We start from the raw sequence: 13,538 nt of genomic DNA on the forward strand, positions 1-13,538 counted from the left end.
TGTCACTACCTTTTTAACAAGGGAGACTTGTATAAACAACTGATAACAGGAATGTTTAGCCAAGTACAAGACAAATGGCTGCTGGAGATGTGCATACCATGTACCTATATATATATATATATATATATATATATATATATATATATATATATACATATATATATATATATATATATATATATATATATATATATATATATATATATATATATATACATACATATACACACACACACATATATATATATATATATATATATATACACATATATATATATATATACACATATACATATATACACACACACACACACACACTAGCCATATATATATATATATATATATATATATATATATATATATATATATATATATATATATATATATATATATATATATATATATATATATATATATATATATATATATATATATATATATATATATATATATATATATATATATATATATATATATACTAGCCATATCTTCCAACTTAATTGCTAAAGGGCATACTATGAAGCTTTTAGTCCCGTCTCCCTCAATGCCTTCTTACACGATGATGTTTCGTTTCCAAGGTTAGCATTGCCTTCCAAAGTGGAGTTTAAGCTGGGTCCTACTTATTGCAAAGTGAAAAAATACATAGAAAAAAATGGGGAAACTGGCAGTTTGTAATAGCAATGGAAAGGTACAAATGAATCACTGGTTTAATAAACTTATGGTTTTTCAGATTACAAAGGTGTACAGTGCTATCATAATCAAATTAAAAAAACAACAATGTCTTGAAAGATATAGTGCAGTATATACAGCTATTTATTCCTAATGTCCATTTTAGCCAATAATTCAGGGTTGTGGGCATGTCAGACCCTATCCCAGCATTCAGTGGGTACAAGAAAGTGAATCTAATCCTGGATGGGATGCCAGTTCATCTCAGGGTGAACAGACACCATCTCCCATACTATAAATATACCTATGGGTAATATGAAGAATTGCAAATTCACTTAAGACATGCACTTGTGATGGCAGGAAAACCAAACAGCACAGAAAAGACATGCAGACTTGCATGCACAGTGCAGCCAGTCTGGAAAATGAACCATAGAACAATGCACAGTTAGGTGGCTGCACTACCTACTGACAGAATATTAAGTCTGCACTACCACCAGTGACCTATAGTCAGAAGCAGACTTGGGGAACTGGAAAGCTTGAAAGGGGAATAGGAATGTGCAGCCAAAAACCTGCTCTTCTACATCTGTGGGAAAAGGCTTGTTACTTCTCCAAACTCATGCAAGAAAGTGCTAGTACAAGGGGGAATGGTATAACAGCTGACAATACTGCATTTCTAACAGAATGGTGGGGACTGACTGACGTCTGCTATATGATTAACTCCCATCACCCTTCTGCTACTTCCTACTAGCTTTTTTTGCTCTGTAGCTCTCATGATGACCAAGTGTCCCCCACCTGATGTCAGGCAGATGGGAACAACCATTCACTAAAACTCAGCACACCTGCACTAAGCCATCATACACATGAATAGAGTTTATTGCATTGGCACTTTATTATACACACGCGATCAATTTCTCTACTTGGAGCACACTATCTGACTTGCAACCTAATTCAACATTCAAAGGTTGTTTAGCTTAAGTTATTGCCAAGTTACAAAATGCAGTACACTACTGAATCAGAACAGGACATCTGCTCCCCCCTGCCCATGCATACAAAGGTACCTTAATCATTTCACATTTGAAACTGCAGCTTCCCTGCTTCCACAACAAATCAGACATTAGACATTACATTTTGCTGAGCATTAAATGAGTCTTAAGTGACAAATCTTTCAATGTATAATGTAATATTTATTTATTCATTCCAGATGGGCAGAAGGCCTCCTAGAAACAAAGAACAACGGATTTAACAGAACACATAGTAGCATGCAAATGAAATGCCGCTTTGGTTGAACTTGGCAAAATATATGCAAGTATACAAAAGACATGGGTGCAGGTGTGTTACAATGTGTGATAGTATACTTTAAAGGACTAAAGAGCATAAGTCTTCAAAATTTCCACCACACAAGATCAGTTAGCTCTCAGAAGACAACCCCCACAGAATGCCTTGCAGAATTATGAAGACCTTTCTGATGTCATATTTAAAATAATTTCAGACTTAGTAGCAGGAAATAGCCATTACAAGTTATCAGGATCTAGCCATGCTTTTTAGCCTTTCCATAAAGTAACAAAAAAGAGAGAGACTGCATGCAACTGGAAGATTTATCTGAACCTTACAAAACATCATGAATGAAGCTAAATGATAAATATACAGTACATTACCAAACCCTATACAACATATCACGGAATGCCTCCACACAGCTATAGAATGGATTTCTGTTTAAATCCCAATTCATTTAGTAATTTATAAACATTACACAGCTGTGTGGTTATAGCAGAATTTATCATTTTTCACAACATATTCTGACTGTGGAATTTCACATCATCTGCTGTACAAAAACAAACATTGTTATTCTTACTGTAAACATATTTAACCATTATACAGATTAGTCAAAACTAATATCTACAGCCACTCAGTGCAAGGAAGCACACGACAAATGATATATATGCAGTTAGTTCACAGGAACAGCGACCATTGAATGGTCTGCATGCAATGAGGTCAGCAGCTGAGTAGACAATCAATGATCTGCATAGTCAACCAGAGCAAGACGGCCAAATATAAACAAAGATCACTAATGCAAGAGACCAAGCTGCTGCAAAATCATGAATAATTCTGCTTTATAAATGCAAAACAAGTCACTAGTATCAACAGGAAGTGCTACATAAAGGGAATACTCAAAGGGACTCTGGAAGGAAAACAGTCAGTACTAGAGCCTCTGCTTTCAAACTACTCAATCTAAAGGCTGGAAAAGCCAACTGGCAGCAGTTTACAGTGACTGTACCATAACAATACATTTCATATTTGTGTTGTACTAGAAATTCCCACACAGTATAACCAAATAATCCGGGTTGACAAGCCCTCTTAGTGAGAAGTCTTCTGCCTCCAATTAAGAGATCGCAGTTACATACTGGAAGCCTTTTTCTCATCAAATGGTTTAAGAGGACACACACTGGAAAATAAGTGGTCCAATAAAAAATAAATTCACAAAGAAGTATTAAACTGTGTGCTTATTTTAGCAATTATGAGTCACTACAAAACAGACTGACATAATCCTCATCTCAGAGACACAAATTACAACAGCATTATTTATGTCATGTTGTACCCACAGCCCAACTGCATAGTGACAAGTTAATGAGAACTCCATCTACACAATGTTGCATTTAGGGAATCCCATCAACAATATGCTAGGCCAAAGACATTTACAAATGTTGAACATATTTGAATTACACATGTCTTGACAGAATAAAATGATTTGTTCAAAGACACTGCTAACACATCACCATGAGGCAATACATGCTACAATTTATGTATGGCAAAACAACATCTAGAATGGTATACTTGTGGGGGGAGTTTGTATTATCACAAGGCAGGTGCTAGATTTCAAGTACTAATACAGAATGGAGAACACAGATACTGAAATGGGAATATACAGACTAGATTGCACACTATAATGTTAACTATAAAATTTCAAATATTTAAGCTGACATTTACATGTACTTACAATGCTACTAGGATCTGCTAGCTTTTGTCACAGGGTATACATATGGCGTTATGCAGGGCATTTAAGTGAAGTCACAAAAGACTGGCAAAATAGTAGCAAATGTTGCAGTAAAGCTTCAAACAACTTGAAATAGTGACAAGAGAGTTTGATTTAACTGCCTAATTGAAACATTTAGATGTTCACTGTTCTATATGGTACAAAAGGCATTTATGTGATGTCAAGAGTCACAAAATGACACCAATATTACAGTTGTGGTACAACAACAAAAAACAAGAAATAATGTTTAGTTTAAAAGTCTAAGTGAAACATTTAGGTTTCCAATGTTCTATAAAAAGGTGCAACAGTAAATGCTGCTTAAAACTTCTGACACCTGTTTTTTTTTCAGCCTTTAAAGCAAGCTTTGATTAAAGCTTGTTACATTAAATCTACGTTTAGTAGAGCAAATTCCCTTTCTCCATAACGCATTAAGGGAATGGCAGATACAGAGTTTTTTTCATCAATTCCTGTTTCACTGTCAAGACTGCTAAGGGAACTTAAAGTATGCATGTCATGTATGTACATACCTGCGCAAATAAAACAAATAAAATAAATAAAAATGCTCAATTGTTATTTAGGTTATATGTACAGAGACAGAAATCTCTTCTTCACTAACAAGGTAACCACTATAGTTAGAAATGCCATCCACACAAGCCATATATATGATATTGGCAGAGACTACAAGACACTCCAGTGAGGTCTTTGCTCCTCTGTACACCTCACACTGTACCATATTCATTTAGCCAATCATACAGCACAATGCCCCATATAGCAGTGTCTTCAATAAAGTCCAAAGATTTCATACTAACAGGACAGACAGGTTTGACTGCCTGAATTACTCAGATGTCAGCAGCTGCTCCCCAGTATCACACGACCTAAGATTATCTATATCTTATTTTCCAGGTTATAAAACCACCCTCCTACTTCAAGACTCTTCACCAGCAGCAATCTGATGGGAGAGCCAATACACATACAAAGGCAACCAACCTTAAAATACCAATGAACAGCCAGCTCAGGTGGCATGAATTTGATTAGTGGGTCATGCAGCTCCAGAAGCTGAGGTTTCTCGGGGGGAGGGGAGTATATCATCTAAGAATGACATGCTCGGTTAAGGTAGGCCATTCTTGAAAGTGTTTCTGGAGACCACATGTAAGAATGGTGGCCTGACATGTAGGCCTGTTTGGATACTGGTTATCCTAAGCTGCTAGACTTCACCCAGCAGTAGGTACTGGCTTACAAGTAAAAGCATCAGCACAAAGAGGATAGGGTCACCATCACAAGCAGTAAATTACCTTCTGTGAGTACCTATAGCACCTCTCTCTCCCTCTGATGCTCACCTCCAGTGAACTTCATTTTGCCAGTATTAAAGGCAATCAACCCCGATGATCAGGATTACAGCTGGGTAACCAGATTCATAAACAGATCAATATCAGAGAACAAGGTCCCCATTATTTGGAAAGCCTCCCACATTCTACCACTACACAAGGGAGGTAACTCCACTGAACACACAAGGGAGGTAACTCCACTGAACTCACTAATCACCGCCAAATTGCCATCCTATCCCCCTTAGCTAAAATCTTGGAAATGAGCGTTTTCCATACCAAACTAATAGACTACCTACTCAAAAACAAACTACTAACACTCAACATGGTTTTAGTCACTTCCACAGCACCACCACAGCTCTAATGTCCTTTACCAACACAGTTAACCATTATAGAAAACAGTGGATAATATGTCTCTACCATCTTTTGGACTTATCCAAAGCCTTTGATACGATTAACCATAATAAACTTAACATTCCCTCCAATCTAAAGCTTAGGTAGCTTTGGAACCATGTGATGGTAGAGAAACTATCAGGATGCCAGCAGGCACAGGCAGTACAATGTCAACACCAACCTTCTCCACTTCATGTTGCCTTGGGGATTCCATAAGGCTCCATCCTTGGGTCATTACTGTTCTCTCTTTTCACTAACCAGCTCTCTACTTCTGCACCAAATGTCTTAGTACAATATGCTGAGGACTCCACGCTAATATGTGCAGCTCCTACACCAAGACCCCTCTACACCTTAACCCAAGACTCCTTTCTATCTGTCCAAACATGGCTCACAAACTCCCAACTCATTCTTAACCCCAACAAAACTACTTCTTTTCAGTCCATCTAGATTCCCCCATCATATTAACAGCTTGTCTAAAAACCGTGATCACCCCAACAACCCACACCAAAACTACAGAGTCAAAATTGGCAGTAACCTGAAATTCGATATTCACATAGCACAAACTATCAAGAAGGTTTGCACGAAACTAGGTCTCCTGTATTGGAACAAGCAATTTCTCACAAAACACACAAAAACCACAATAGCTCAGACACACCTCTTATCTACACTTCTCTATGCCTCCCCAGTTCTAACCAATCTCCACAAGACAGACAACAAACTGGAATCTTGCTACAATAAAATAGCCAGGTTTGCAACAGAGGCCCCATATACAGGACTCATCACTGTACATCTCTCAAACAGCTAAACTGGCTTGAAGTTCCTCAGCTGCTACAATTTAATCAACTAACCTTTACACACAAAATATCCCATCACCCTGAGAAAATCCCAGCTTTTCAAAATCTAATTCAACCATACACCACCAATAGAACCTTACACTTCCGAAATCAAAACCAATAACGATGCTGAGAGGTCTCTCTTCTCCAATACTATCTCTAAAATATGATAAGCTACTCACCTCCAACTGCTCTACTACACAAGTTAAAAACACCTTAAAATCACACTTTATGACCACTTAGTTATGCTCTGACTCTCCTGGGTAAGCACCTCCTCTCAATTCACTACAATTCACCTTATAAGAATATTAAAATTCACAATGAATCTTTCATTAACTGCATTAAGCTAACTTGTTAGTATCTTGTACGTATATTACACCTTTACTTAACTGGTTCTCAAACAATTATGCTTGTACTAATTTGTTGATGTTATTCATTTAATCATGGTCACTGTATGTCTATATAATCTTTGTAACTTAATCTCTATGTACTCACAGGAATGCTGTAACATTGAAATGTTTGTTAAGTCAGACATGTCTGTAACCTGCAGCTTTTCCCTGGGCCTCTGCTGAAAATTAAAGTGTCCAGGTGGACTTTTCCAGTAAATGTAAAATAAAATAAATACACAGATGGAGATTAGCATCATGGGTGATGCTATGCTGCCACAGACGTTTAGTCCAATTTGGTCAAGAATGTGGACAACAGTAGAAAAATAAGACCTTACTCACTGGCTCTCCCTTGCCTTTTGAACTTTCCTCATCCTTAAAATAAAGCCAGTCCGTTCACACAAAATGATCCAAGCCATAACACAGGAAAAAACAGCCATTACATTTCTAAAAGTCATAAAATCAATAAATAAATTACTTCTTCCCCTAGGCATTAATCTCAAGGGCCTATTTCATGACTTAACAGTACTAGCAATGCAAATTTCCATTGCAAAAAGTGATTTTGTAGACACCATATAAAACTGCTTTCAAATCAGGACTACAAGCCCAGCAACTGTGTCTCAAAGATAGCATAGTGAAAATCTGGACTAAAATATTAAGTAGGCACACTACAGTTACAAGCTCTCTGTAAAAAATTCGAGATCACATTAGTAGAAGTTTACCAGGATAAAGATGTTAGACGTTATTCCACGTCTTTAACAAGCTAAGCTAGCATTTAGAAAAAGTTACGTTTTGCAAATTTTTGAGCAGAATTCTCACTAGAGTTTCTGTTAGAAACGGTCCTGCAACCTTTATTCTTGTATAGAAAGTTTTACATTTCCTTTTCTTTTTTTTTTTGGGGGGGGGGGTGCAGGATTAGCTTTTGACTTGTTTCTACAGACAGGCAACAGTACGTCATCACATAATGTTCAATTAGTAAGAAATAATGGCTGCATGAAAATTATGCTCTGGTTTCTCATTTCAGAAAGCTGAAACTGCATTAGTGGTTTGATACCAGACACACCCTGACGTCTACATTTATGATGGTGGACAGAATTTGCAGTGCTTTGTCTGTCTCTGTTGCAGAATGAAATTATGAAACAAAGTCACTACTATTGGATTATCAAATAAGGTCAGTTTGTAAGTCAAGGCTTAGTTTCTTCTAGTTCCAGCAAAATTACTAAGAGTTGGGACAGTGGACTACTGGTTAAGGTGTTTGCCTTACAAACATAAGGTGCAGGGTTTGAGTCTCACAAGGGACAATTGGCTAAACTTAAAATGGCTTGCAAGGGCAGTTAACTTAGCACTAACCTATGAACAACTTCTTCGCACAAGCAGAATTTGCAGCACCCGCTCTCTCTGCTCCTTTGGCAAAAGTTCATTATGGCAGAATTTCAGTTGTTTCTACCATAATATAATTACCTAATGCAAAATAGCATTTTTCTGCAACAATAAGGAGATTTTTTTGTTATGTTTTCCACTCTCAACTGCCAAACAAGAAATGTACTAGAAAAAGATGGCAACCCTTTCCCACATTCTATATGTAGGTCACCCGTTTAGGACTTCATATGAAACAATACATGGCTCAGTTAGTGATAAGCAATCAATTCCTAAGGTGTGAGGACCTGCATCTAATCCAGTGCAGAAGATGGTTGTAACAACAGGTGGCAAGTACAGCAAATGAAAAAGTCTAAAAGGTAGTTTAAAATCACTTCAGGGGTGCAATACTCACTACTGTCATCAGAATCTGGATAGGTGATACTAGGATCTATTAAAGAAACAGGGCTTTGATAAAGAAAATGTGCAGATGTAATTTTCCAAACAATAATTAATATCACAATTGCTGTTAAAAACAGTGAGGGCTTTATACAAGGCATAACACAAGACAGTTATGTGCTCGGAGATCTAAAAGTTGCATGCTTTTTTCAATTTCACTACTGTATAATGTATAGCCATGGTCAGCTTTTCATTTCTATCCCCAAAACAGAATCTGCAGTCACTGTGCATCTCACCTAAAGGAAAGCTCTTTAAGAGTGAAGTAACCATCCTATTACACTGCAGGATTAGCACACAACAGGAAACAAGTTCTGACACAGCCTATAACTCTCTGATCTGTGTATCAAAGAAACTCCTGCATCTGGTACACAGTTACTTATTCGTTTTACTGTGGCTCTTCTACTTTTAGCTTTCCCTTTCAGTTTATCTCGGGGATGCATAACACTGCCTCAAACATCTTCCTCCCTCTCAGAACTATGTAACCACGCTGAGAACTACAAACCGACGGTATTATCAAAACTTAAATCTGTGTACAACTACAAATCAGAAACATCTTCCCTTGCAGAATATGTTGCAGCACCGTAGTAAATTACATATATTGCTCTGTGTGTGCGTTTTACCCAACCACCTGTAAAGCACAACAGATTGTTCTGCAGGGAGGTTAATACTGACACAGGAAACCACAGTACGGAGCAAAGGGCATGGGAAATTCCATCTAATGAATACCTGATGTCATGTTAACAATTGTCATGCGTTTTCTTCAATGAGAAAGGAAATTATGTTACAGCACAATTAAACGTCTAATAAACACGTTAACAGTAAGCAGAATAAACTACTTAGTAAAAGCTTTGTTCAACTTCAGGAGGAAAAAAAACATGCGCAGTATTTTGTATGATTAAACTAGGAAGTTAAAGGTTCAGGCCTCCTTACCTGAATCCCAGGAACTTTCACTGACGACTGAAACAGTGCCATCGTTACCCACTTCACGGTTACCTCAAAAAAAGCCTTTTTACGTGATTGTCACCCCAATAGCAGGCTCTCCTTTCCCCTGGGGCCCCACGTTCAGACTTGCTTGTGTCTACAAATCCCGAGAGTAAAGATTAGCACAGTCTATAGTGGAATATCAGTCACTCTAATTACTTCACTTTGCATTCCACTGGGAGAAACTTACCTTCACTCTTTTTTCTCCCTTTACTGAGCAAAGTGCCTGTCTCGTGTTTCACCGGTACTACACTCTAGTCCCACTGTTTTTATATGACAGGCAACAGAAGAGGGATCGCCTTCAATCTTGTCTGTTCTGCACTTAGAAAGGTGTAGAAAGAAGGACAGTCACTGTCAACATGATTTGTTAATGTACGGTACAGGGCAGGAGCCCACGTCGATTACACGGTAAACGCCATGTTTGGCAGTGAGCGTCTGTTGCTGTGGCCGGGCTTTTTTGGGTGGAGCTGTTGTCTGCGCCAGCATCAAACTCCGCGCACGTCATTAGACAGCACGATCCCGCGGAGGTGCCTCTCCTGCCAGCTGGAGCACTTTACAGAACTCTGTGAATGCTGTACTTCTTAAACCTGGGGACAGAGAAACCCCTTTTACTTGCACTTGTTATATGTTTCCAGGAGAAGGCAAGAGTTAATGTATCTTTTTTTTCCAGCGAGTGATGTCACCCTCATGCGTGAAGGCTTGCATGTTTTGATTTCACGCCTTTCCACCAAGATAACCATTTGCGCTTAAGGGCGTTTAAGGTCTTAAAGGGAATGTAAGAGACACTTAAATGATCCCAGGGTAAATTCTGTGACTGTACTTGCATGTTACATATTTTGAGTTTGTCCATTATGTAGCACGACATTCAGTGTTAATTGAGGAGAGTTATGTTCCTTACAAGCCATCTGTTTTTAGCTATGCGTGAGTGACTTTCCAGGCTCTTGTACACCCTGACAGTTTTGTGATATTCAGGCGAGGAAATTAATCATAAGCAATATTATTTGGTTATAAAATAACAATTTAGGCATATTATACATATCTGAAGAGCAGTACATTACTACACATGTGGTGGTATGTACAGAGCAAACTTATCAACCTGTTAACCATAGAAATTCGGGACAATCCTGCACAATGTAATTGTGATTCTATCATTCTTGTTTGAATAACAGGTTTTGTTAACACGCATTTTCTCAAGGATATGAAGTCTGAAACTCAAGAAATGTCTGACTTGAATCGATTTACCAGAAAACCGCAACATTTTGAGAAAAAGATAAAAAATATCTGACAAACATGGATATTCTGCAAAATTCTGGACAATTGAGACGTAAGTGCAGGAGAGCCCAGGTAAAGCACATCCCAGAAATAAGATGCACACACTTAAAAAGCAAAATAAAATTACCTTAAGGGCAAGTGCAGATAGTGTGGAAGTGGGAGGTGGGGAATGGCCCCCCTGAGAACACAGAAGGGAGATAGCTGCAGGCTGTTGAAAAAGACTGAGTAATTGATAATGCTACATTGTTTCTGAGAGTGCCAGAGAATCAGTCTTGGCAGCAACTCGTTACCTATTAAAGTGCTCCTGATCAGACAGTAACTTCATGGCAAACAAACTACATAACCAACAAATTAAATACAAACGGCTGAAGACTGTTCGTTAAGATGAAATATATTACTTTACTAGCAGATTGCTGGCCTCAGTGGGTGAAATTCTTAAGTGAAGTTCATGGTAAAACAATGGAATCTAAACATCTTGTGAGTCCAGTTCATAAATTGTTGCTTAGGGCTGATTCTGAGAAATGTGGGAGTACAGGGAGAGAGACGGTTTACTGTCAAGTTGACTTGTGACCATTGGGCCAAACTGAGATCATTACTGATATTTGTAACAAGGTCATGCAGATATTGTTTCCATAGGTTCATAGGTTCATATTAGGCTATCTGCCCTAGGGCATTTATAAGCCTAGCCAGAGTTGTGTGGCTTTCACCACCCCTTAGGTTGAAGAATACTATACCCATTAGTTTGCCGTGCCTCTGTCCAGCAGTGATACAGAGATGATCCCCGGGGTAAACCTACGATCTCCCATCTACTGGTCAAGATTCCTCTTGAACAGAGCCAGCGAGGTGCTCTGTCTCACATGGACCGGGATTCTGTTCCACAGCATAGGGAGTCTCTGGGTGATGAATCTGTTCCTCCAGCACATCCTATTTATATCCGTGTTGAGGTTTAAGTCTCTTGCTCTTGTGGCTCTGGTGGATTTGGATTTTTTGAGGTGGAGCATGTCCATTAATGCCGGGTTGGACATGGCCTTGTATGTCAGGCACAGGTCACCTCTGAGCAGACGGTATGCGACTGAATAGAGCTGGAGTTTCTTCAGTCGGGCAGCATATGGCATATTTTTGAGCCCCTTTATCCTTTTGGTGAGGAACTTTTGGGGTCTTTCCAATTGCTGCAGGTGTCGGGTAAGATACATTCGAATGGGGCATTGTACTCAATCATTGGTCTGATAAGTGAAGAGTACAGGGGAACAATGACCTCCCTTGATCTGGATGTGAATCCCTTCATAATCAGGTGGGCAATGTAGAAGGTTCTCCTAACCACTTTGGCAATGTGAGTGTCAAAAGAAAGGTTACTGTCAACTTGGGTCCCCAGGTCCCTGATAACCTCTTCTGTGCTTAATGGATTGCCACCTATGTGGTAACTTGGGGTTACCTTGTTTTTACCAAAGGGTATGACTATACATTTTTTGGCGTTTAGCTTAAGGCCATGGCTCTAGCACCAGTTATCCGTTTCTATGAGACACCTCTGAAGGATATCTGTGTCTGATGGATTTTTAACTATGGTGCCCAGTTTGCAGTCATCTGCAAACTTTGTCAGCCACAATCCTCCTATGTTTGCCTGCACTTCTGAAAAGTAGATGCCAAACAAGAGGGGGCCCAGGACTGAGCCCTGTGGGACACCGCTTGTGACCGGCTTGGAGTCTGACATGGCACCAGCAACTCTAACCCTGTGGGTTCTGTCCTTGTGCCAGTTTGCAACCCATCTTGTGACATATGGGTTTACATTTAAGCTGGTGAGCTTTTCTATGATACCCGAGTGGGGTATTGTGTCGAAAGCTTTTGCAAGGTCAAGGTAGGCTGTGTGAACTGCCTTACCCTCATCAATGGCCTTGGTGACTGTTTCAAAAAAGTTGACCAAGTTCAAGAGGCATGATCTGCCCTTGACAAAGCTGAATTGGGTAGGAGCCAATGTCTGTAGGTCCCCTATGTCTTTATTTATGAGTTCCATTATGATCCTCTCCATAGCTTTGCAGACCAGGCTTGTTAAGCTTATGGGGCGGTAATTACCAGGGTCCGTAGAAGCACCGCCTTTGTGGAGTGGGACCACAGTTGCCGTACACCACTCTTTGGGTACGTATCCTGTGGTAAGGCTAAGATTAAACAGCAGCCTTATGTGTGGGTTTAGTTCCTCATTGAGTTCGTAGCACACAGCCGGGGACACCATCCGGTCCCATTGATGCTGTGTTTTTAGCTTTAGAGAGAGCAGCTCTCACCTGGGCATTTGAGATGATTGGGAGGCTACACTCTGCTGGGATAGATATTTCTCCTTTTGGGGGGGGAGGGGAGAAATTTTCACTGAACCTGTCTGCCAGTATGTTTGCAATGTCTGTGGGTTCAGTGATTTTTGTATAATTTTGGACTAATTCTGAGCATATCTGGGAGTTTCCACCCAGATTTCTAACATAGCTAAAGAAGGCCTTATGATTGTCTTTTGAGTCCTTGGCGATTTTTCTCTCAAAGTTGGCCTTGGATGATTTTATGAGTGATCGTAGTTTTTTACTAGTATTGATCAGAGATGTCTTCCCTTTTAGGGATTTTGCTCTATCTTGTAGTAGCTTTCTCCTTTTGTTGTAAAGTTTGTTTATGGCTGGGGTCCACCAGATCGGGCGCTTGCCTTTGGTGGAAAGGGTCTTGATTTTATTTGGGATTGCTTGATCCATGCAATCCTGGAGGTGCTCAGAAAGCATTTGTAAGGGATTCAGCAGCGTGGGTTGTGATTTCCAATGGCTCAGGGGCCTTGAAGGATACCACACCAGTCTTAAGAAGTGTGAAGTTGGCT

The 13,538-nt window shown here is 39.3% G+C and overlaps 1 protein-coding gene across 1 annotated transcript in view; it reads right to left on the bottom strand.

Moving 5' to 3' along the window:
• Positions 1 to 10,085, bottom strand: part of LOC122789986 (serine/threonine-protein kinase 26-like) — an 809,573-nt gene extending 799,488 nt beyond the window's left edge. Inside the window, exons 1-2 of the mRNA XM_044057496.1 lie at positions 9,618 to 10,085; positions 9,377 to 9,524 (exon numbers count right to left, since the gene is read on the bottom strand). Coding sequence (XP_043913431.1) covers positions 9,377 to 9,418 — 42 coding nt within the window. The 5' untranslated portion in view covers positions 9,419 to 9,524; positions 9,618 to 10,085. The remainder of the gene's footprint in view (positions 1 to 9,376; positions 9,525 to 9,617) is intronic.
• Positions 10,086 to 13,538: the final 3,453 nt, after the last annotated feature.

Source organism: Protopterus annectens, chromosome 15.part0 (assembly GCF_019279795.1).
Source record: "Protopterus annectens isolate FY-2018-M chromosome 15.part0, PAN1.0, whole genome shotgun sequence".
In the NCBI taxonomy this organism is placed as follows: Eukaryota; Metazoa; Chordata; order Ceratodontiformes; family Protopteridae; genus Protopterus; species Protopterus annectens.